The sequence below is a fragment of the Cervus canadensis genome, chromosome 32 (genome assembly GCF_019320065.1).
Source record: "Cervus canadensis isolate Bull #8, Minnesota chromosome 32, ASM1932006v1, whole genome shotgun sequence".
Lineage (NCBI taxonomy): Eukaryota > Metazoa > Chordata > Mammalia > Artiodactyla > Cervidae > Cervus > Cervus canadensis.
Genome location: NC_057417.1, coordinates 4568380 through 4591176, shown reverse-complemented (window position 1 = coordinate 4591176; position 22797 = coordinate 4568380). Strand labels below are relative to the sequence as shown.

The 22797-nt window shown below is 52.2% G+C and overlaps 1 protein-coding gene across 5 annotated transcripts in view; it reads left to right on the top strand.

Annotated features, from left to right (window-relative positions):
• Nucleotides 1–22797, top strand: part of CLEC16A (C-type lectin domain containing 16A) — a 231624-nt gene that overhangs the window by 105380 nt on the left and 103447 nt on the right. For all 5 annotated transcript variants that reach the window (XM_043456684.1, XM_043456686.1, XM_043456683.1 and 2 more), the window contains exons 17-18: nucleotides 188–316; nucleotides 8164–8284. In XM_043456684.1, coding sequence (XP_043312619.1) covers nucleotides 188–316; nucleotides 8164–8284 — 250 coding nt within the window. The remainder of the gene's footprint in view (nucleotides 1–187; nucleotides 317–8163; nucleotides 8285–22797) is intronic.

Sequence of the window (22797 nt, the reverse complement as noted above, 5' to 3'; positions counted from 1 at the left end):
GTGAAAGTCTGCAGCTTAGAAAACAAAATGGCACATCTCTCCCATCTGGCTGTCTCGAGGCTTCACCTTAGTCTGTGTTGGGGCTGATGTGCCCTTGAATACAAGCAGATGGAGGTGAGAGGCCCATGTCACCTGCTCTGGCCCCTTCCTCCCTTCAGCGAGCCTCCCTCCACCGTCTGTCTTCCAGATGAAGCCCATGAACGTGGAATATCTCATGATGGACGCCTCCATCCTGCTGCCCCCGACAGGCACGCCGCTGACCGGCATCGACTTCGTGAAGCGACTGCCGTGTGGTGACGTGGAAAAGACCCGGCGGGTGAGTGGGCATTGGCCTTGGCCTCTATCCTTGGCAGCCATTCACCAGGAAGCACCCCCAGGACAGGAGAGGGAGGGTCTCCGACCACATCCAGACCCACCTTCCAGCTCACCCTCAGAGAGCCAGACAGCAACCCCCAGCCCCACGCCCCCACCCCTCCACCACAAGGGCCTAGCTTTCCACGAGCACTGCCCTCTTTCTGGGTGTTTGTTTTTTAATTTTGGCCGTGCCTGGTCTCTGCTGCAGCCCGTGGGCCTCTCTCTGATTGTGGCTAGAAGGTTCAGTTGTTGCGGCGCACGGGCTGAGTTGCTCCACAGTGTGTGGGATCTTAGTTCCTCGACCAGGGATCGAACCCATGTCCCCTGCAGTGGAAGGCAGATTCTTAACCACTGGACCACCAGGGAAGTCCCTGCCGTTTGTTACAGCAGACACTGAAAGATGTTGGTGGCAGGCAGGCTGCCTTCACTGAGCGAAGCTGGCCCAGCCCCAGACCTCTGAGAGAGGAAGCGGGGCTGGGCTCCTTTGAAGGAGCGTGGTGATGCAGAGCAGGTGAGGCTGCTGCAGAACCAGCCCCGAGAGGCCGGGACCCCTGGCGATGGCGTGGCATTAAGGTATCTGAGGGATCTTGGGGCATGACACACGAAAATGCCGTTGTGATTATTTTTGGGCCTGCGGGAGAGGTGTGTGAAGAGGTTAGTTCTCAGAACCCAGCTGCCGTGTGCACTTCCGTTATCAGCAGTTTTTTTCTTCAGCCATCTCGCGGGGCTGTTCAGGGTACTTTATCTCCCTGGTCAGATCACAGTTTCTTTCTTAGAAAGCACCATAACCCTTTCCTAGAAAATCATTCCCTGGAGACGTGGAGGTGTGGATAAATTAGAGGAATCCCTTGCCCTCATTGCTCCTGTTATCAGGCCAAGCCTTCCCCTGAGATAATCCAAGTGTACCCAGAGTGGAGGAAGTATTGTGACCTTTTTGAGAGACGGGATTGACTCACTGGACCCGCCTCAGGCAAAAAGATTTCGTGGCCTTCTTGCTGCGAGTTTGCCTTGAAAGCCTGTTGGGGCGGGGCTGGGGCACAGAGGAAGTTGGACCCATGTCTGAAGTCAGTCTGCATTCCCTGACGTCCGCCCAGACCCACCATGCTCACCGCAGGACCCACCCTCTCTCTGAGCCAGTGACGCCTGCCTCCCTCATGCTCGCAGACAGGTGTGCGGGCCCCGTGGCCGGGCACATGATTGATTGTGGGTGGCAGCGTTTGCACTGGGCATCCTTGGTGTCGGCTCTTACGGGGGGATTGGTTCTGACAAGTGGGTGTCACGTCTGTACTCCTTATGGAGTGGGTACACTCACCCTTGACCTTTGGTTGCTCTTGGAGATGCTCCCCAGCAGGATAACAGCAAAGCCACATGCCCAGTCCAGCTCTTGTGTCCCTGGGCCAGAGAGGACCCCGTCCCGGTTCTCCTTGGCCCCTGAACTAGAAGGTCCAGAAGGTTGTGAATGCAGAGATCTGCTGCTCCGGGTCTCATCCTGCCTTCCTTTTGGTCCACAGTCCATCAGGTTTTCTTAACAGTTATATGAGCACATGGCCTTTGTGACAAAGTGGATCATTCATATCAGTTCTTCTTAAGAATTTCCTCACGTATTTCTACAACCACCCTGGGAGGTTGGCACTAGTATTATCCCCATCTTACAGAGGAGTAAACTGAGGCACAAAGAGGTTGAGTGATTTGCTTAGGATCCCCCAGCTGACAAGTTGCAGAGCCATGATTCAACCCAGGCGGTGTGGCCATTTTGACCCCCTGCCTCCCACTGCTGCCTTCATTGTATTTATTAGTCCTACTTGGTGCTGGATACCAGAAAACACAGCCCCAGTCCTCAAGGAAAAGACTAAAGAGGGTGAGGATGGGAAAGGCAGCACCAATCCATGCATGCTAAGTCCCTTAGTCATGTCCGACTCTTTGTGACCGCATGGACTGTAGTCCTCCAGGCTCCTCTGTCGATGGGATTCTCCAGGCAAGAACACTGGAGTGGGTTGCCATGCCCTCCTCCAGGGGATCTTCCCGACTCAGGGGTTGACCCCACATCTTTTGTGTCTCTTGATCTGGCAGGCAGGTTCCTTACCCCTGGTGCCACGTGGGAAGCGCCCACACAACTCTGGCCAGGGCTGTTTCTCCAGGAGCACAAGGCCCCTAATCCTCCCTGGGCAGGGGGGCAAGAAGCACAGAGAGCTGCTCCTTGAGCCGGGCCTGTGGGGGAAGGGCTGGGCGCTGCGGCGGGAGGGGTGGGGGTGCGCAGAGGCCCAGAGAGCTGGGGGCCGTGCCTGGAGCCCCCGTGGGGCCAGCTGTGTGGGAAGTGGTGGCGCCGGAGGGGTTGCAGGGGACAGGTCTCAGAGCCCTGGAGCACAGCGAAAGCCTCGGCCTGGTTGGCCGCTCCCTGGCATCTTGTCATGCTGGCCTGGGGCGGACACGGCTGGTCCACAGGAGAAATTCTGGGCTGAGGCCTACGGCAGAGGGCAGGGCTGCTTGGGCTTCACGGTTCCTGCTCCTTCTGAGCCTCTGTCTCCTCACCCAGCCAGCAGCCAGCGCCGCCCGCCCTGCCAGGGCCCTCGGGAGGACTCCGCGAAAGGCAGATGCACAGAGGCCTGTGGTGGTGCCTGAGGGTGGGGGTCTTCCTCTCTCATCCTCAAGATCCCAGGACTGCTGCCCACCTCCCTTGCCCCAGATGGGCTGCAGGGCTCACACTGCCTACGGAAGCACCAGCGCCCCCGGGGTCTCTCTTATGACCTTTGTCACAAGACGGGTTTATAAAGGCAGCTCTCAAGTCTGGTGTCCCTGGAGCCAGGATGAGATAAGAGGACTGGCCACCTCAATGCAGAGCCTTGGGCCCCAGAGGTTTCCCTCTGATGTCCAGGATCCACTGTTGAAGGGGAATTTTGACCTCTCACCTCAGCCCAGCCCCTGATGCCAGGCAGCTGTCTGGAGTCCTCCCGCAGCTTAGCTCCTCGGCCCATTTCAGACATCAGAACACCGCGGTGTGCTCTGAATGTGAGTTAGAGGAAGTGTATGGTTTAGCAAGCAATTGAAGGCTTATGTGGTTTGTTTCAAGTTCTTTGCTCGTATCCAGAGAACATTCCATTTCGTCCTGTTGGATTCAGAGGTTTTCCTTCTTTTTTTTTCCCCCTGCCAAGTGTAGGCTTTTCTAACTTTTAGGAGGCTGACGCTTTTCAGAAATACCACCCTTTATTTTCCTTAAGGACTTGTCAAAGAAGTTCAAACCACCCTTTATGGTGAATCATTCCTTTGTACGTTGATCAAAGAGCTACTGGACTCCTGCTGTGTGCCAAGTGCTCTCCCAAGGGTGCAGGAGTGAGCAGAAAGTCGGCCCGCCCTTGGGTGTTCCCGGGCCTGGAGAGAGGCAAAGCTTGTGGTCAGGGGTGATACCAGGCTGCAGCGAGGGCTCTGAAGGACAGAGGGGGTGCTGCGTTAGACTGAGTGACCAGGAGAAGCTGCCTGGCAGAGGTGACGTCTGAGCAGAGACCTGGGGAGTGAGGAGCCAGCCAGGCAAAGATGTGAAGGAGACCTTTTCCAGACCTAGGGAGCAGTGAGTGCAAAGGCCCCGGGATGAGGAAGAGTGAAGGGTGTCCGAGGTGTGGGGTGACTGGAGCGAAGTGAGTGCAGCGGACAGGAGAGGGGGGCACGGGCTGTGCAGGCTGCAGGGAAGCATCTGGCAATGAAGTCACGTTTTCCCCCTTGCCTTTTGCAAATTACACTGTTTATTCTTTCATTTGACGTGTCTGTCGAGCCTTCTCTAGGCACTGGGCAAGAAGCAAGAATAGAAAGAATAAATAAATAATGCAAAAGACCAAAATAGCAAGAGTGCCACTGAGCGATTGTGGCTGAGACGGGAAATTCATGTTGACATGTGGTCACAGGAACTCCTGGGGTCTGACAGGAGCATGCAGGCAGGACCTGGACTTGAGCTGAACCCACCCCTCGTGGCAGGGCAGTCGAGAGAGGCAGTTAAGAAAGAGCACAGGCACACGAGTCACACCAGCTGAGGTAGAATCCCACCTTTAGCTGTGTGACCCTGACCAAGTTACTTAGCCTCTCTGAGTCCCAGGTTCCTCCTGTGTGCTGCTTCTCAGCTCTTAGCGAGAGCAGCAGTGAGGTGCTGAAGAGTGATGGAGCTTTCTAGCCTCTTAAGTGGGGAAGAAATCAAGTCTTTTAACAGTCAAAACCTACTGATGCTTAACACTAGAGAAAAGAGAGTTGGGGAGAGGACTCTTTGATGAACACCAGAATCTGAATTTAAGCCACTAGCCGTCTTTATGGAATAACCATGGAAGCCATTATGAAATCAAGATATTTGCATGAAGTTTTATTTGTCCCTCCAGTTCTGTGTCCCTGTTGCCTCATAAAACCGCAAACAGTTTTCGTGTTTATCGCTATTGACCTTGAGGAAATAGGGTATTTTGCTTTTACTCTCTGGATGTGTATTGTGCATTAAAGAAAATACAATAACATCTCACAGAGTTCCAAAAGTAGGGTGAAAGAATTTCTGGCGATTTCATCACCCTAAACAAACAACACAGACTTTGTGTGTCTCCTCCCAGCTTTGTCTGCAGACACGTCTTTTCATGGTTGCAGGGGTGCATGGGCGATGGACTTGCTTTCATCCTCGCTGCCTTTCTCTTTGCATTGTGAGCAAGAAGTTTTTCATTGATACAGTTTTAATAAGTCTAATTTCTTACTCCTGCCTAAAAGTTTAACTGGTGACTTTTGCCATAATTTCCTTAGGCGTTTTCCTGCTGGTGGACATTTTGGTTGCTCCCAGTATTACATTATTTTCAGATAAATTGTAATAAGCAGCTTGACGAATACAATGTTTCCTTTCTTTTGGCTTATTTCTTTAGGATAAGTTCCCAGAAGTGGAATTTCTGGTTCAAAGGGTATGAACATTTTTTTTTTTTTTGGTGACTCTGTCGGTATTGCCAAGTTGCTTTCCCAAAGGGCTGTGCCTACTTTAAAGCGCTTCAGCACTCTTTCAAGAATGACTGGCTTCCACGGCCTCAGTGGGCTCCTGGCCTGAGTGACTGTCGCTTGAACTCAATAGCTTGCACGTGCGGCCAAGTTGGCAGGGGAGAGGGCTCAGGCTGAGTGTTTGTTCCAGGCCCAGCCCTGGGGCTCAGGGTGGTCTTTGTACTGTCTCCTTGCATCTTCAAGGTGGCCCCATGATCTGGGGTGGTGGGGACCCCCTTTCCACAGCTCCAGCCCAGGCCTGGGGAATCACATGACTCAGGTTGGACTAAGGTCTGTCTGGCTAGGAAGCCATCCGCTGCCCCACTCGTGGGGCTCTCCTTGCTCCCCACTGCATGGAAGCAAACTGGAAAGGTCTGTTCTTTATAGTTAAGCTTGTCTACGGCCGTACCACCCTGCCCACTTCTCTTGATAGTTAAACTTGGTCAGCTGACTCCCCTTTCCAAATCTAATCCATTCTTCCTGAGTCAATCTTCCTATGGAAGCATCTGAAAGAATAAGAATACTCTTTTCCTTTCAGTAATGCATTTCAATTTGCACATTAATTGAGCAAAGTCAAGAAAAACACTCAATAAAAGCCTGGGTCCTAATCCTTCAGTCTGTTGAAGGCAAAGGCGTGTGATTGGAAGGACAGTCTTTGGAGTCAGTTATTAGGTGAATCACCTTGGGCAGTCTCCCTGACGTCTCTAGGCTTCGGTTTCCTGTCTGTAAAATGGGAACCCCTCAGGGTGGTTAAAATGGCTCGAATGCACCCGTACCTGGCAGGCCGGGGGTACGCAGAGAGAGTAGTGGTTGTTTAGGGAGACAGTGAGATGATCAGATGACCTCTAATCCCGGTGTCTCACCTTTCTCTTGTGGATTCTCGGGGTTGTGGGGCTGGTGAACATGGCCCGCCAAACCTTGTAGATGCCCATGAGAACCCCACTTTCACCCAGGTGGAGTACTTGGCCCTGTGGGAATCTGCCCTCACATTCATGAGCCCGGGCTTCTCCCACTGCGTTTGTAGAGAGACAGCTGCTGACTATCACAGATGTTTTTGTGAAGACTGCTCTTCAAAACTTTCAGAACAGGAACTTCCGTGGTAGTCCAATGGTTAAGGCCCCAATGCAGCAGGCAGGGGTTCGATCCCTGGTCAGGAGACTAAGATCCCACACGCCACACGGCAAGGCCGAAAAATAAAACAACAGAAACACGCAAACAAACAAAAATGTTTAGAACAATCGAATAATACACCAGTGCCCCCACAGCCACCATCTTTATCATATGAAAGTTTATGTTTCTCTGGTGCTTCTGGTGACGCCAGAATAGGTCCAGGAAACAGGACTGTTCATCCAGTTTTCTGCATCGGGACATTAAGTAATTGGCCCAAGATCTCCCAGCAGTTCTAGACCAAGTCAAGATTAGGGTTCAGAGGTGCCCACAGCATCCTCGTTGCCTGGGTCAACAAAAGTCAGTGCAAACCTGGCTCTTTGCGGGCAGTCATCTGTTCTCTCCGCCCCTTGTTTTGAGGCACCTTGTCATACAATGGACAACCTCCCATCTCAGTGGGCAGGCCTACAGCCTCAGAACTGGCAAAAAGGGGCCCCGAAGGTGGGCTGTGGGGCTCGCCAGTGGCGACAGCAGTTTGTCCCCACGCCTCCTCATGCTGAGCTGTGGAGTGGCAGGAGTGAGGCCTGGCCGCCCCCTTATGGACTCCGTGCTGGCTGCTGCCCCCACTATCATCTCAGAGGCTCCCCGCAGCCCCGCACAGTAGAGACTCACATCCCCATCTCACACAGGAGGAAACTGAGGCTCGTGGGGCCGGGGGCCTTGCCCAGCACAGTGGAGCTAGGAGTCCAGCACAGACCTTCCGTACCTGACTCGGGGGCTGTTTCCCTCCATCAGGGCAAGTGGCCCGGAAGCCACGGGCCCCATGGCTGCCGCTCCACTTCCTGGCCTCTGGTTGGTGGGCAGGTCAGCCCCAACCTGGGACTCGCGGGGAGTTACCTCCAGGGCAGACTGACTGCTGGGCGGAGGCTGCACAAGCTTCTCTGGCTTCCAGCCTGGGGTTCGGCTTTGTTCCCGCTCCCTGGAAACTCCCGCTCACCCTGGGGTCCACCAAGATGCTTCCCTGGTGGGCTGGGAACCCTGTGCTGATGGGGCCCCAGTCTGTCCCCACCTCTGTCCCCGGCTGGGGAGACCTGACGGATCCCGGGACACTGACGTTACCACACACCTGCCAGGTGCCAGGTCCTCTGCCCTGAGAGGGGCACAGCCCCTGTTGGAAGGCCAAGGGGCCAGAGCTCCAGGTGATGGGCTGTGGGGTCTGGCGGCTCTGAACCCCACCCGCATCTTACCATTTGTCTCTCCCGCCCCCACATTCAGTAGGTGGACCTTGAAACACTCATGGTTTGGATTTTCAGACTCTGGGCTGGTTTAGTTAGAAGAGACCTGGTTCTGGCCCTTGCTAGGTGTGAGCTTGGGCCTGATCACGTGGCCTCCATGGGTCTCAGCCTCGACTGCCGAGCGGGGCTGCCAGCCACGCGGGGCTGCCACAAGGGTCACGTGACCCTAGAGGGCGGGTCCCGGCAAATGGCAGGTGCTCAGTGAGGTCCCGTGGCCCAGCCCGAGCCTGCGGGTGATGGCACACGGGCTGCCTCCTTGATTGTTTTCATTTTAAATCTTGGCTCTGAAAGCACCAGAACCACGATGCTGAAAGAGGTGGGCTTTGTCTTGTTCATTTTAAATCTAGAGTCATTGTGTGATTTCTCCATACAGACCTTCTCACCAAACTGACTTCACTCTTTTCTGCTCTCCAAACTGTTGGTCCAGGCCATCCGGGTGTTCTTCATGCTCCGTTCCCTGTCCCTACAACTGCGAGGGGAGCCCGAGACCCAGCTGCCCCTGACGCGGGAGGAAGACCTGATCAAAACGGATGACGTCCTCGACCTGAGTGAGTTGGTCATCTTGCGTCACGGCAGCAGGGGTGGGGGGACACCGCCAGGCTGGCTCACGCATCACTGGGAGGCTCGTGGGCGACCTGCATGTCATACTGGGGTTAATCTGTCACCGTGAACTTAGACAGTGAGCATGTCACACAAAACTTTCAGAAAAGGGGCCCTAGACTCTGGACACTTGGAGTCAGTCTGTGGGCCCTGCTTTCTGGAGACCAAGGGGCGCTGTGCAGGTGTTTTGCTGAAATATCTGTGCATGGTGATTGGGGTCTCAAGCAGGGGTGGGCACAGCTCTAGGATCCCTGCCCTCCATATAGTCATAGCAGCACCAGTCTGGTTGGTTGTGTCTGTCAAAGGTGGTCTGTATGATTTTAATGACTAAAGGATCCTGATTGGTTAAAAAAAGGAAAGTTTTCAAAAATGCAAGCTGCCAGCATTTAGGTAACGATGAAGGCTCTGGAGGCCCAAGAACCACGTGCTTAGCCTGCAGGCCTGAGCATCCAACCGGTGCCTCGGTGCTCTCCTCTTCAGTGTGAGACTGAGATTTAAAGGGAGACAGAATATAAAGCCTGGTTGTGTTCCTATAACCCTTCTCCCAGTCATATAGCTTTTTCCTCTTATTTGCTGTAACATTGTGATATATTAGGACTCTTTGGTTATGAGAGATAGAAAGGCCAGCTTAAACTAATTTAAGGAAAAAGAGAGGCAGATTCACTGATATCGGTGTAAAAAGCTAGATCTCCTTTCGGGCATGGCTTGATCTAGGTACTTAAGCAATGTCATCAGGAAACTGCCACCTTCCTTCTCTCAGCTTTTCTTTCCCCTGTTCTGGCTTCATCCTCCAGAGAGCTCTCACCAAATAGTGACAAGATGGCCATCAGGACCTCTAAGATCTGCTGAACTGGCTAAGCAGCCCTGACAAAAACAGAGCTTCTCTTTCCCTATAACTTTTATAGACGCCCAGAGCAATGCTCTCATTGGCCCAGCTTGAGTCACAAGACCGTTCCTGACCCAGTCAGTGATCAGCAGAATGTGATTCACTGATTGGTTAGGTCAAGGTCACGTCCTCAGCTGTGATGCTGGGAGGGTGGGACCTGCTCCTTTTGAACCCCATCACCTAGGGGTGAGGAAGGAGGCGGCCCCCAAAGGAAACTCGAAAAGAAGAGCTGGGAGCTGGAGAGGCAGAAACGGCAAGTGGCCACTTTGTAGTGGACGATGAGAGAGAGAGGGTCCTTGTTTTAAATCAGCTTTATTGAAATACAGCTTGCATCCAGTAAGGTTCACCGAGTTTTAGTGTACAGTGGAATGAGTCTTGACAAAAACTGTTCAGTTGTGTGACCTGCAGTTACGATGCAGACCAATGAGGGTTTGTATCTTTTGAGCCAGAGGCCCCTGCCCAGCTCTGTATTCTCTCAAGCAAGTGACTGAAACCACCACGACTTTCGTTTCCTTGCCTGGAAAATGGGGATGATCTTCATTATATTACAGGGCTGTTTTGAGACTTGAGTGAACTATAATATGAAATATAAGATGACTGAGTCTAGTGCCTCACATGTAACTATGCTCAGGAAAATGGAATCAGCATTGCCTGATAATCACATCCAGTGATGCATGCAAACAGCACACTGCCTGACACGTGGAAGGGTCTCCGTAAATGATTATTATGGTTTTGCCTGGTTGTCTGACTCCTTTTTCTTGCTTCCTTTTTGTTTATGCTCCTTTATTCCTTCTCTCTCGGAGGAGCAAGGAAACTACATCCTGTCTGTGCTCTATGCCCATCTTCTGTGGCCGTTTCCTCCTTGAAATATTGCCACGGGGATTTCTGTAAAGGTTTAAATTGATGGCATAGGCTGGAGAGACCCATAAACCCATCTTTCTCTGATTGGATTCAAGGAAAGAGAGAAAAACAGTTTGCTTTAACGGGGCCTCTCCTTCAGGGCAGCAAGAATGTTTGCATCCGTGAAATGGAATTAAATTTTATGCTGGGAATTCATGTACCGTGCCTCCTCCCACTAGGAATGGCCTGCTGAAACAAAGGTTAAAAGTATTTCACTTATCAATTTGAATTGATTAGATTGCTAGTTGAGATCACTTAACTGAGTCTTTTTGGGTAGTTGGCCATTAAGAAAGTAATGGCTGTCTGTCTTTACCCAGCGTGATTGCAAATTATGTCTTTGCTAAAGAGGGTGCCGGCCAGAAAATACTATGAATTATGGATTTTATGAGCATATGGTATGAGGGTAAGATATGCATGTGTTGACTTTGTGTGTGTGTGATTATTCTTAAATGCTTGAGCTTCTCACTTTCCATGGGGAAAAATTAGCAATGCTCTGCACTTCACCAAATGCCTTCCGTGTATACTAAAGGTAGGAAGCATCCTAGTGTAGGTGAGGGCATTCAGATTTGCTAAATTGCGGAGGCTGGGCTTGCTTCTTAGGAGGTCATGTTTTGTCTCCCTGGAGCTTGAGGAAGCTGGCTCAGGGAGGAGCGTTTGGGGTTGGTCAGCTGCTTCAATGGGTTTAAAGGAATGCCGCAGGAAGAGTTGCCTTTAAGTGTGTTTACTAAGCCTGTCACACCTCGATAAGAAACCACAGCATCAGAACATTCAGAAGCCATCCCGTACATCCACTGACCAACAGCGCCAGGTGTGGCAGGTGAGCTCTGCCAAGGTAGCTTCTGACGAAGCGCATCAAAGAGGCCGCCACCCCTTTGGAAAAAAAGGAACTGTACCGAAAGCCTGTTTTGTTTTCACTGGCGAGGACAGTGGCATGGGGCAGAGGTCACGGATTGGCAGCCATGAGGGAAGGAGGGGAGGGGAGGGAAGGAGAAACAAAAGGGCAGTGGGAAGGGAAGACTAGAGTAGACCTGACTAGATAAGAGAGGTTAGGTTTTAGAGGGAATAAAATTGTGAGTCTCTGTGCACCCAGCCTTCAGCTTCAATAGTCTTATCCTTTTGTGGAGCCTCATTTCCTTGGCCCCGCCATTTCTCTTTTTAACCACCACCTCCCACCCTCTGTATATTAAAGCAAATGGGACTGCATCTATAAATACTCCTCTCTAACAGATAAGGACTTCAGGCTTCTCTTTTTGATTGAACTGGTTGCCACCATTGCAAAAGGGGAACTTCCCGGCCCCCCACTGCTCTGGGTGGAGCTGGAGATGCGGCCTGGGCTCCCCTGTGTTCTGCCAGCCTAGCCCCATGGACGCTTGAGTTTGCAGCCCCTGCTATAGCTGGAAGTAAGCAGCTTTGTGACCTTGCTCAGGGTCTTTCTGCTTGCCAGGCCCAATGGCCTTGCCATAAAGATGGTCCTAAATGACTTGGCCAGTAGGGCTGTTGAAGATCAAATGAGATCACGTTCATGAGCATGCGGCGCCCGGCTCGGCACATAGTGGGTTCTCAGTGAATGAGAGCCGGTGAGTGACCGGCTCAGAACTCATACTGCGGGGCACCCTGGCTTGGCATTTTCTGCTTCGACAACATTTTGGGGAGTGCCTCCCAAAATATTTAAACCAGTTTATCACTTATGGGATGGCATCATTTGGGGGTGAGGGAGGGGTAAGAAAGATGGCTCTGGGTAAGAAAGACCACCACTTCCTGGTGGTCCAGTGGTTAAGACTTTGACCTTCCAGTGCAGAGGGTACAGGTTCAATCCTTGGTTGGGTAGTTAAGATCCTACATGCCTTGTGGCCAAAAAGCCAGAAATCAGAAAACAGAAGTAATACTGTAATAAATTCAATAAAGACTTTAAAAAAAAAAAGACTGTGTGGGAACAGTTGAAGGGTCCTGTATCGTGTCTAGGCCCCAGGCGAGCACTCCTGCACCGTCACCCCTGGGCTGACTGACCGACACCCCAGCGGTGCCCTGAAGACGAGCAGAGGAGAGCCGGGTGCCTGCCTGTCTGCCTGTGACCAGATAACATGGGCAGTGACAGCAGGAGAAACTCCTCCGTCATGACACCCTCGGGAGATGCCAACCACCTTCAGGAAACGTCCACAGGGGCCCTTGACATTGACATAGTTGTAGCCGTGCCATGTACGGCACCCACCTAATCTTGTATCCTGATTTTTAAAATGCATTCAGTGAAACCCGTCCGTTAACTCAGCTCCTTATTGAGCACTTGCTGTATGCCAGGCACAGTGCTGAGATCTGGGATGTGATAGTGAACTAATAAAGCCAGCCTTGGCCTCTGCTCTCTGGTGCTTCTAGCTGGGGGCAGGGAAGGGACCACAAACAGGTAAGGGAGGAAAAGCTAACTGCACAGTCGCGGGTCAATGGAGGTGGCTCTGTGGAGATGATGAACGGGGTCCAGGGCTAGAGAACTATCAGAGAAAAGGCCTCAGAGGCTGGTGAGAGAAGCCTCTCTGGAGAGGCATGTACTGGGGGAGCCAGAATATTGCATAAGAAAATGCAGAGATGAGGCCTGCCAGTTTGGGAAGGGGGAGGTGGAAGGTGAGAATGGGCTTGGTGTGTCTCAGGCCGGTATGGCTGGCAGGTGAGGAGCAGGGCAGAGAGGAGCTGAGATGAACAAGATCTCAACTCCAATGCAGGGGGAAGTCAGCAAAGGGCATCCATGTGGACAACTACCCTGATTGTGCGCTTCTGGGACAGGAGCTGCCAGGTCACACAGTGCCCGCACAGGCCCATGAGCCGTGTCCAGGGGCTGGAGAGGCCACGTAGCCTCATGGCTCTGAGCCTAGGCTTGGGAGCCAGTCTGTGCTGGGAGAAATCCTAGCTCGGCCCCTTGCCACCTGCCAGCGTGTGTCCTTCAATGAGTAACGTGATCTCTTGGTGCTTGGTTTCCTCGTGTGTAAATGGGAGTTGCTGGGAGGAGGCAGTGAGTTAATACATGTGACGTGCCTGGAACAATGCCTAGCACAACTTCAGGCAGGCTAGTTAGGAGGTTGCAGCATTGGCCCCGGAGCCAGTGACAGTGGGGAACAGGGCGTGGGGACGCAGCCCACACATCTCCCAGTTGGCAGCCGGCTGCTCCATCTTGGGGGCAAAAAACTGAGTCTCTTTCTTGACTCCCCTCTTCCTCGCAAACTCAGCGTCCTGCTGGTCACCACACCTAGGCAGTTCCTTCCAGATCTATCTGGCCATCTCTCTCAGCTCCACTCCTTAGCACCCAGCTTGCCCTGCCATCATCTTTCACCTGCACTGTGAACCAGTCCCCAGCTTCTGCCTCGTTCCCTACAGTTTGTTCTCGACATGGTGTCCAGTGTCATCCTCTTAAAGCAGCAGTCAGACCCTGTCCTCCTCACAGGCCTCCTCAGAGTGACCTCCATCCTACTCTGACCGGGAGGAGAGATGTTTACAGGGGCCCATGAGGCTGGGCGTCACCCAGTACCCCCCAGCTCTCTCTGCGTCTGTGCTGTTCTTTAGACACACCAGGCATGTTCCTACCACGGGCCTCTGCTCTGGCTGTGCATGCCCCCCCCCCAACCTACAGACCACTCACACCCCCAGAACAAGCACATCTGTGGGCGCTTACAAGGCCCACGACTCCCACATGTGGCATCCATACTCCCAGTTCTCCATCTGCCTTTGAGCCCTGGACCAAGCCCTTCCTCTTTGTTATCCTTTGTTTGTTAATGAATAGGAATGTAATATATTCCCGTTTCCCCAGTTTTAACACTTTCTGTGCTTCATTCCAGCACCCTTGCAGGCAGGAGCTTTTAGATAAAGTGGACATCTCCAGCAGTGCTCATCTAACCTAAAGAGTCATTTCCAGCAAGAGTACCGTGAAGCTCCCTAAGCAAGTTATGTGGTTGGATTGTAAGTCCACGAAAATGTGAGCTCATTGATGTGCTTCTCTTGCAAGGCCAGGGCTAGTTTTGAGATCCTGTTTCTTCTGGAAAACCCTCTATGTTGCCATATTATGCTGATGGCCCAGTCTTTGTCATGTGCCCCATCTTGGCGAGAATGAGAAAAGAGCATAAATAATAGAGACTATGAAAAACAAACCCAGAATGCGGGCTATTCTACAGGATACTCGATTTGAACTTTTCATAAATGGGAGAAGTGTCGGGCAAAACCGAACAGGATGGTGAGAGCCAGGGAGCAGTTCCAGATTCCAGATTATCAGAACGGAAGGGACCCGAGAGCCGACCCCTGAGCTTGGACCCTGGATTGAGGAATAAAAACAGTAGATTTAGGGGGCTTTTGGGGGTTGCATTGGAAAAAAGTTGCATGTAGCCTGTGATTGGATAATGTCATCGAGGTCAGTATTACCTTTCTTGGGCGTGATGATGGCATTGTGGTTCTGTGGGAGAGCGTTCTTGTTCTTAGGAAGTGCAGACCGAGGAGCCCAGGGGTCAAGTGCTGTGCTGCTTGTCACTTTGGGATGATTCAGAAAATAGAAATATGTTAGTGTGTGGGTATAGTGAGAGAGGAGGCAAATGCCACTAAATGTTAGCCATTGTTGAATCTAGGTCAAGGACCCGTGTGGGCTTATTTTGACAGTTAGAACTTTTTCAAAATAAAAACTTAATGAAGTGGAAAGAAGCAGATCAAATCCTTAAAAATCAACATTTAATTAATGAGGAGTGTTGTTGTTGTTAAGTCACTAAGTCGTGTCCTACTCTTTGCGACCCCATGGACTGTGGCACACCAGGCTTCCCTGTCCTTCACTATCTCCCAGAGTTTTCTCAAATTCATCCATTGAGTCAGTGATGCCATCCAAGCATCTCATCCCCTGTCGACCCCCTTGTCCTCCTGCTCTCAGTCTTTCTCAGCATCAAGGTTTTTTTCCAATGAATTGGCTCTTCGCATCAGGTGGTCAAAGTATTGGAGCTTCAGCTTCAGCATCAGTCCTTCCAATGAATATTCAGAGTTGATTTCCTTTAGGGTTGACTGGTTGGATCTCCTTGCAGTTCAAGGGACTCTCATGAGTCTTCTCCAGCACCACACACACAGTTTGAAAGCATCAATTCTTAGGCACTCAGCCTTCTTTATGCTCCAACTCTCACACCCATACATGACTGTTGGAAAACCATAGCTCTGACTATACAGACCTTTGTTGGCAAAGTGATGTTTTTGCTTTTGTTCAGGATTTGGGGCTCTGGGTTTGAATCCTGGCTGTGTGACCTTGAGCAAACTAGTCTGCCTCTCTGAACCTTTTTCCCGATCTGTGAAGATGGGAAGATGATACTGCCTGCCTCAGAACTGTTCTGTTGATAAAGAGTGAGTCCATCAGAAGTGCTCAGTGTCCTCCTCCACGTGTGAAAGCTGTCCTGGTAGAAATAGTCATTAGCATTCTTCATCTGAACTGCAGGTTGGGCACAAAATAATTTTTCTGAACTAGTAGGTGCTCTGGAGGAGCTCTGACAAAGCGAAACCTTGACTGTTTCTGTCCAGGGGATACATTGAGAAGTGGAGGAGGTCACATAGGCCTGTTAATTAGATAGAATGAAAGAAAGAAAGTGAAATCACTGTCGTGTACGACTCTTTGCGACCCCATGGACTGTAGCCTGCCAGGCTCCTCCGTCCATGAGATTTTCTAGACAAGAATACTGGGGTGGGTTGCCATCTCCTTCTCCAGGGGATCTTCCCAACCCAGGGATCAAACTTGGGTATCTCACATTGCAGGCAGACTTTTTACCATCTGAGCCACTAGGAAAGCTTTGTTAATTAGATAAGTTTCTTGGAAAAAATGACTTTTCAGGAAAGTGGGTGCCAGCTGATTGGAGAAGAACTGAAACCTGTAAGAGAGGCTTGATTCAGACCCAGATGGTTCCTCCGGGGCAATTTAGTTCAAGCGTTTTCAAGCTCGGAGCCTCAGAGAAGTGGTTTGTTCAGTACCGACACCGGAGAGCACTAATGTTGTTATCGTGAAACCCGAGCGGCGAGTACGCATGTGGCTTTGGAAATCCTGTCTCAGGCGAGTGTGATTTTGTGGTTCTTTGGCCTGTACTCTGCCTCCGTGTTTTATCTTTAAAGGGAATATGGTCCATGCTGGGTCTCTTCTCATCCCCATCTTTAACTTGGAACCACTCCTGACCCTACTCCAACCCCAGGGTCAGGGGGTCAGCAGCCATCCCCCTCTGCAGTCCTGCCCCCTCCCCAGCATAGACACTCTGCACCCAGTGTCTTCCATGTGGGGGTCCCAGCACAGAACCTTGCCCCGCTCTGGTCCGTCTGCCGTGTGGCTGGCCTCCGAAAGGCAAGTCTAGCCCACCCTTGTCCATTTCATACATCCCTTCCCCGCTTGTAGATGTCAGAGCTCCTGGCCCTCCTCTTCTGCCTTATGTGGCCCTGCTTCTGAGCCCTCCTGGCTGTGGTGCTGCTCACTGGTTCCTAGACACAGCCCTCCGGCGTTCCCCACCGCTGGGCCTTTGCCAGACTTGTCCTCCCAGCCTGCTTCCTCCTCGCCCCTCCCCAGGCACACCTCAAATAGGCACTTAGTGCTTTGTTCTTCTGTCCCTAGTAACAGGACCTGGCACATGGGAGGCACTCCAAGAAGGCTTGTTGGGTTGAACTGATTAAAACTTTGGCCTGCATCGTCACTCAGTCATGTCTGACTCTGCAACTCCATGGACTATAGCCCACCAGACTCCTCTGTCCATGTGATTTTCCAGGCAAGAATACTAGAGTGGGTTTCCTTCTGCATAAACGTTTAAGGCACTTTCATTAATACAAAAGTGGCATTTCTAAAGGTTGTCTTGAGTAATTTGAGACAGTTGGATTGTGAATTAAAAGAATATTTGTTTACTGTTACTATGATATTTGAGTAGCCAGGTTTTCAGTGCAGGCTTTTTCATAACCCTGTTGAAATATACCAAGAATCTTAAATCCACCCTGGTGTTTTCTAAAAATGTAGATGGTCTTAATTTCAACAATCTCAAGTCATTTTACCTAAGGACTAAAATCCTGCTTTTTTTCCCCGCTACCCTTGTTTGAAACTAGAACCCTGAACTAGACTGATCAGAAAAGAATCATGTTTGAATTAAACCACCAGTTCTCTCAGGAGATGGAAAACATGGAATTAACAGCATTTTCCCCCTGCCCCATGGATTAGGCTGCCTCTCCACGTGCTTGATGAGTAACGTTGCTGGCCCCTTTTCAGAAATGAAGTAGAAATATGGAGAAATGAAATTTGTGTCTTATAAAGTGACTGGAAATGTGATTATAATGCAGCTGTCAGTTTTGTTCAAGTGGGAAATTTTAAAGCAAATCCAATTGCAAGATTATTTGGTTCTCTTAAAGCAGGGTGATGTAGCTGTTTCCTACATATTGATTATTTGATTGGTACCTGTCTACTGGACTTTTTTTTTTTTCTCAGTAGCGCTCATTGATGTGGTTTAATGTATATTCCTGTAATCTTTCCCTGTTTTTATAAACTTACAATCATAATTGAGCTACATTAGAGAGACATGTTCTGCTGAAATCACAAGGTCACCTAATGGCTGTGCCCTCTGTTGTGGGTTATGTATTAAAAGTAGTCCTAGACAGTTCTGAAAAAGACAAAAATGATTATTTTTTCCCTCTGCAAGGCAGAATTTCTAGATTTCATCCTGTGCCTTGGGGGAGATAAGGCGTTCGAGTGTAGAGACTGGCTTTTGAGCTTTCTCCTTCCTTGCCTAGTAAAATGATCATTTCCACTGAAGGCATGTTCCACTTTAAGTATTTCCGCGCCCCCTCCCCAAATCCCAGTCCTTGCCAGGCATTTGAAAATGGGGCCACGGTTTTGATTTCTCTGATCTCAGGGGACCTGTGGGTTAGATTTGCTCCAGGAACATCTGCAGCATGTCAGCACCCTTGGGAAGTGGATGCAGCTGCATCTCAGGGCAGCCAGGACCATGGACGGCACCCAGGTGGCAGCGGGGGGTCCCAGCTCCAGCACTGTCAGACTCTGACACAGCTGAGCCCCCCAACCTCAGATCTCTGTACCTCCAGGAAAGACGCCCCCACCGTGCTGACACAGTGCCTCGAGGCTTTAGGGGGCCCAACAGAGCAGCCCTCCTCACTTGACCGGCGCTCCCTGTCATGAAACAGAAGTTTGATCCTTGTGTTCACTTGGGCCTAAAGCCTTGGAGAATCCCGCCTCCTCCCATCCCTGTAACCAAGCTCTGCAGGTTCGGCCAGTTCAGGCATCAGATGGATCCAGCGTCTATCTCCCGCTCAGCACCTTCAGCGCCTCCCCCCCGACCTGGACTCTGGAAGCCACCCTGTGACTGGCGGGCAGCTTCTTCACTGCTCGTCTCCGCTCTCCTCCATCAGGTGGCTGTCAGAGCCCTCCGGAGGCCTGCCCGGGCCCCCGCCCGCCGCCCCCACTCTCCCTGCTGTGCTCCTGGAGGTCACAAGGTTCGGGCTTGAGTCCCGCCCCGGGCGCTGAAGCCAGCCTCCTTGATCGCTTCTTCACTTCTGGCTGCTGGAGGGGGCGGCAGCAGCGAGCTGCCACAGGAAACAGAAATTCGTGGGGTAGCCGGGTTGAGGGTTAACGTTGAGTTTCAAGACGTCCCTCGCAGCAGCCCACTCGCTGAGGCTGTCTGGGGCTCTGCCTACACGGGGCTCCTCACCCCGAGCAGTTTCCCCGGCCACCCCCGCCACCCCGCCCGGCTGGCAGCCTGGGGCGAGGCAGGGTCCAGTGACTGCTGAGGCCTCCGGAGCAGAGGGTTGGCTTCTGGGCCGGCCCTCTGATTAACCACAGAACACCCAGAACAAATCTCTGGGGAGCCTGAAGCAGTGATAGACCGCGCATGACCTTTACCAAAGGTCCACGACTGGAGCAGGCACTGCCCTGAGCTGTCATCTGCCCCAGGCCCCCGCCCGGCCCAGGACCCCAGTGCCCCATCCCCAGAACTTGTCCTGCTGCTCACCCGCTCTGCTTTCAGCCCGCCCTCAGCCCCCAGCCCACCCCGGTCCCCAGGGAGAAGACGGTCTTCTGCCCCTTCCTGACGCTCCGTTCAGATGCGGCAGAAGCACTGGGGAGCTGGTCACCTGGAGCCCTAAGAAAGGGTTGAAGCCGAGCACGGGGGGCACCTGGAATAACGTAGACTAGGCCACTGACTCTGACTCCCGAGAAAGTCCTGATTGGAGACGGCAGGAATCCCGTGAGAAGGGCGCCATGTTCCCGGACAGCAGGCCATCCATGCTGATTTTTCCAGTGAATGTCAAATGTAGTTTGCTCTGCTGAGCTTTCAAGAAATGTACAGGGTACTGATCTTGGGACCTTTAAACACTTAAGTTTGTCATTTCCACTTTGACCTGCCTAGAAGTGGAAGTGAAAATTGGTTTGCCATGCTGCCCTGCGTGCGGCTACACATCCGCGGACCTGCTCACGCCACAGGACGGGGTGGGGGCGGGACTGATGGTCTCTGGCCCAAAACTCCCTGTGTCTGAACCCGCCCTGTGCCTTAGAATCACCATTTTGTTGTCGTTCAGTTGCCGGGTCACGTCTGACTCTTTGCAGCCCCATGGACTGCAGCATGTCAGACCTCCCTGTCCCTTACTATTTCCCAGAATTTGCCCAAGTTCATGTCCATTGAATCAGTGATGCCATCCAACCATCTTATCCTCTGCCGCCACCTTATCACTTTAGGGGTTTCAAAAATGCTCTGTGCCCAGGCGCCACTCCAGAAGGTTCTGATTCACTTGTTCAGGGGATAGGCCCCAGCCTCTGGTTGTCAGCACTCCCTGGAGGATTCCATTGTGCAGCCAGTGTTGCAAACCCATGCGTCGGACAGAATGAGGAAGTTTCTGGAACTCCATGCTTAGTCTCTGCTCTGCTGCTCTCCATGAATTCTGGTTCCCTCTCGGAGCTCTCCCTGCCCACCTCCTCGTCAACTGGACGTCACCAGGGAGGCTGCTTTGTGGCCTGATGCAGCGGCCGTGTCTCTCTCTAGGCTCTGCAGTCCACTTCTCAGGTGGAGACTTTGCGCCATGCAAGTCACCCTCACAAACCCCTTGGGAAGGCGCCACGTAGGAGAGTCACGTCTCTCAGTGAGCCAGCTCAGCAGGGCTTCACTCCACGGCTGAAATTGACCTGAAATTGAGCACCGGAGGAGAAAGAGGAGAAATGTCTTTACCTGGGAGCAACTACAGGGTAGGGCCCTCCGGGCAGAGGCAGGAGAGCCTGAGGGCCCTCAATGGAGGCACCGATTCCCACCTGCCACCTCCCTCCGTCGGGTGGCAGTCGTAGCATCTAAATATTTCTCTCCCTACTCCCTTCCTGAATGCAGTTGAGTTTTTTGCAAGTTAACTGTGCAGGCGGTGTGCTTCTGCCTTAGATGAAGACAGACAGATCACTTCTCTCCAGCCTGGGGCACCTTGTTGGAGAGAGGAAGCACCTGGTGACCAGCTGGGCCTCCCCGACCACCACACCAGCCCAGCCCTGCCACTCTACCCGGTGCCTGCAGGCTGGGCAAGGCTGTACCCTCGCCGCCCCGCCGTCTCTGCAGCACTGAAACCCCAGCCCATTCCAAACTCTCCAGTTGTCCTGAACCAGCACCAGGCCTGGAACCAGCCTGCTCGGCTTCAGGCACAGTCGTAAAAATGCCTCAGGAGCAGACAGCCAGACCGGGAGGCTCAGGAGCCCATGGGCTGAGTTGCTTTTCTAGGTCTCCCCACATTTAAACCATCTTGCTTATAACTGAGAGCTAGACGTTCTCATCCCATCTTCCCTTCCTTCCTCCCTTGGTCTGCTCAGGGCCACCGGTTTTATTTTTGTTTTGGGGTTTTTTTTCTAATACCAAGGTCAAGGTGAAGTAGACCTTTCCTCTCCCTGCCAAATCCTCATACAGAAAAGCCCCCACGCAGCTTCCTGGTTTTCAACTTGGCACATCCAGATTATCTTTTGCATACATCTGTTTCATCACCCATACCCAGGCCTTTGAATTTTATAGCATGCTCTCCATTTTTTTCTGAGTGCAGTTGGGGTTTTCCAGAGCTGTGCAAAGCCAGGAAATAGGCATGTCATTTAAATAACTCCAGTTAACCTTTAGCCTGTAACTGGTGCCTCGTAAAAATGCACCTCCCTCCTGGTGGTGGGTTACATTCTCCAGAGCAGCGAAACTGACAATAGTCTACAGCTTTCTCTGTTCCACGCCAGGCCCCCTTCCCTCTGCCACCTTCAGCCCAGTGAGCCCCGGCAGCAGACTCACATGGAGGAGGCTGGATGTGGAGGCGTGAGTGCCAGGCAGTGTCTCGGGAAGGTTCTAGACTAGATTTCGTCAGCCTTGATGCCACTCCCTGGCCCCTGGCTTCTGCCTTTCCCTTCCTGGATCCCACAGGAATGATAATAAGCACCACCTGTTGGTCCTTTTCCTGGAGCCAGGCTATGCATTTGAAATGGGTTAACTAAAGCAACCCTCGCAGCCTGGCCACGTAGGTCTTGTTATTATCTCCATCTTATGGACGAAGAAGCCCACGAACAGAAGGTAGAATAACCTGCCCAGGGTCTCACTCTGCCAGGAAGTGGGGGAGCCAGGACACACACAGGATTCAGACCCCAGCATGTGTGCCCTTGCCTTTGGGCAATGAGCCCTCCTCCATTCACTTACCAACAATCGCGTCCATCATTTATAGAGTGGTGGACCCTGCCTGGGTGTAGAAACGTGAGGAAGAATCCGACACAGCTGTCCCTCCAAGCAGCCGGTGACATCCTGGGAGGAGTTACAGCAGCAGATGGACATGGGTGCTGCGATGCAAACTGCAGGGGGCAGTGGGGAGAACAGTCGTTAGGCCTTGGCTCTTTGTAGGGGTGAACAGGGACAGGCCTTGCTTCTGAGAGCCCCAACCGTTGAGCTGAGTGGAGTTCTGAGTGGGCGTCCAGCAGGCAGCCAAGCTGGGTGAGAACGTTCCAGGCGGGGGTATCCTAAGTGAAGACGTGTGGGTGGTGTGGCGACCTGGTCATACCCTGTGTCTAGAACGTGGGGTGATATGTGTGTTTCCTGTGGCTGCTATAGCCCAATGACTACAAACTTAGTGACTTGAAATGACACAGACATTTATTATCTCACCAATCTATAGGTCAGATGTCTCCCTGGGCTAAAATCACTGGCCTGCTTTCCTTTCTGGATGCTCCAGGGCAGAGTCCTTCCCTTGTCTTTTTCCAGCCTGCACTCTTGGCTCCTGGCCTCCGTCCTCCATCCTCAGCCCAGCTGTGGTGGGTTGAAGCCTTCTAGTATCACATTCCTCTCACCTCCCCGTCTGCCTCCCTCCAGCACTTTAAAGGGCCTCTTCTGATTAGACAGGGCTCACCCAGATCATCTCCCCATCTCAGATTCTGTAATTTAATTACATCTGGGTCATCCCTTTGGTAAGAAGCCTTCACAGGTTCCAGGGACTCAAAGCATGCACGTCTCTGGAGGCCTTTATCCTCCTTACCACGGCTGGGATGTGGAGATTGGCAGCAGACGGGGCCCCACGTGACACCCTGCCCCGGCTCGGGACAGCTACCCTGAGGTCACGTGACTGGACCCCGCCTCCTACCACGTCTTCCTGACCCTTCAGCCCCATGCAGGCCTGAGGCATGCCAGCAGGGCCCCACTCTGGTGGGACAGGTGAAGACCC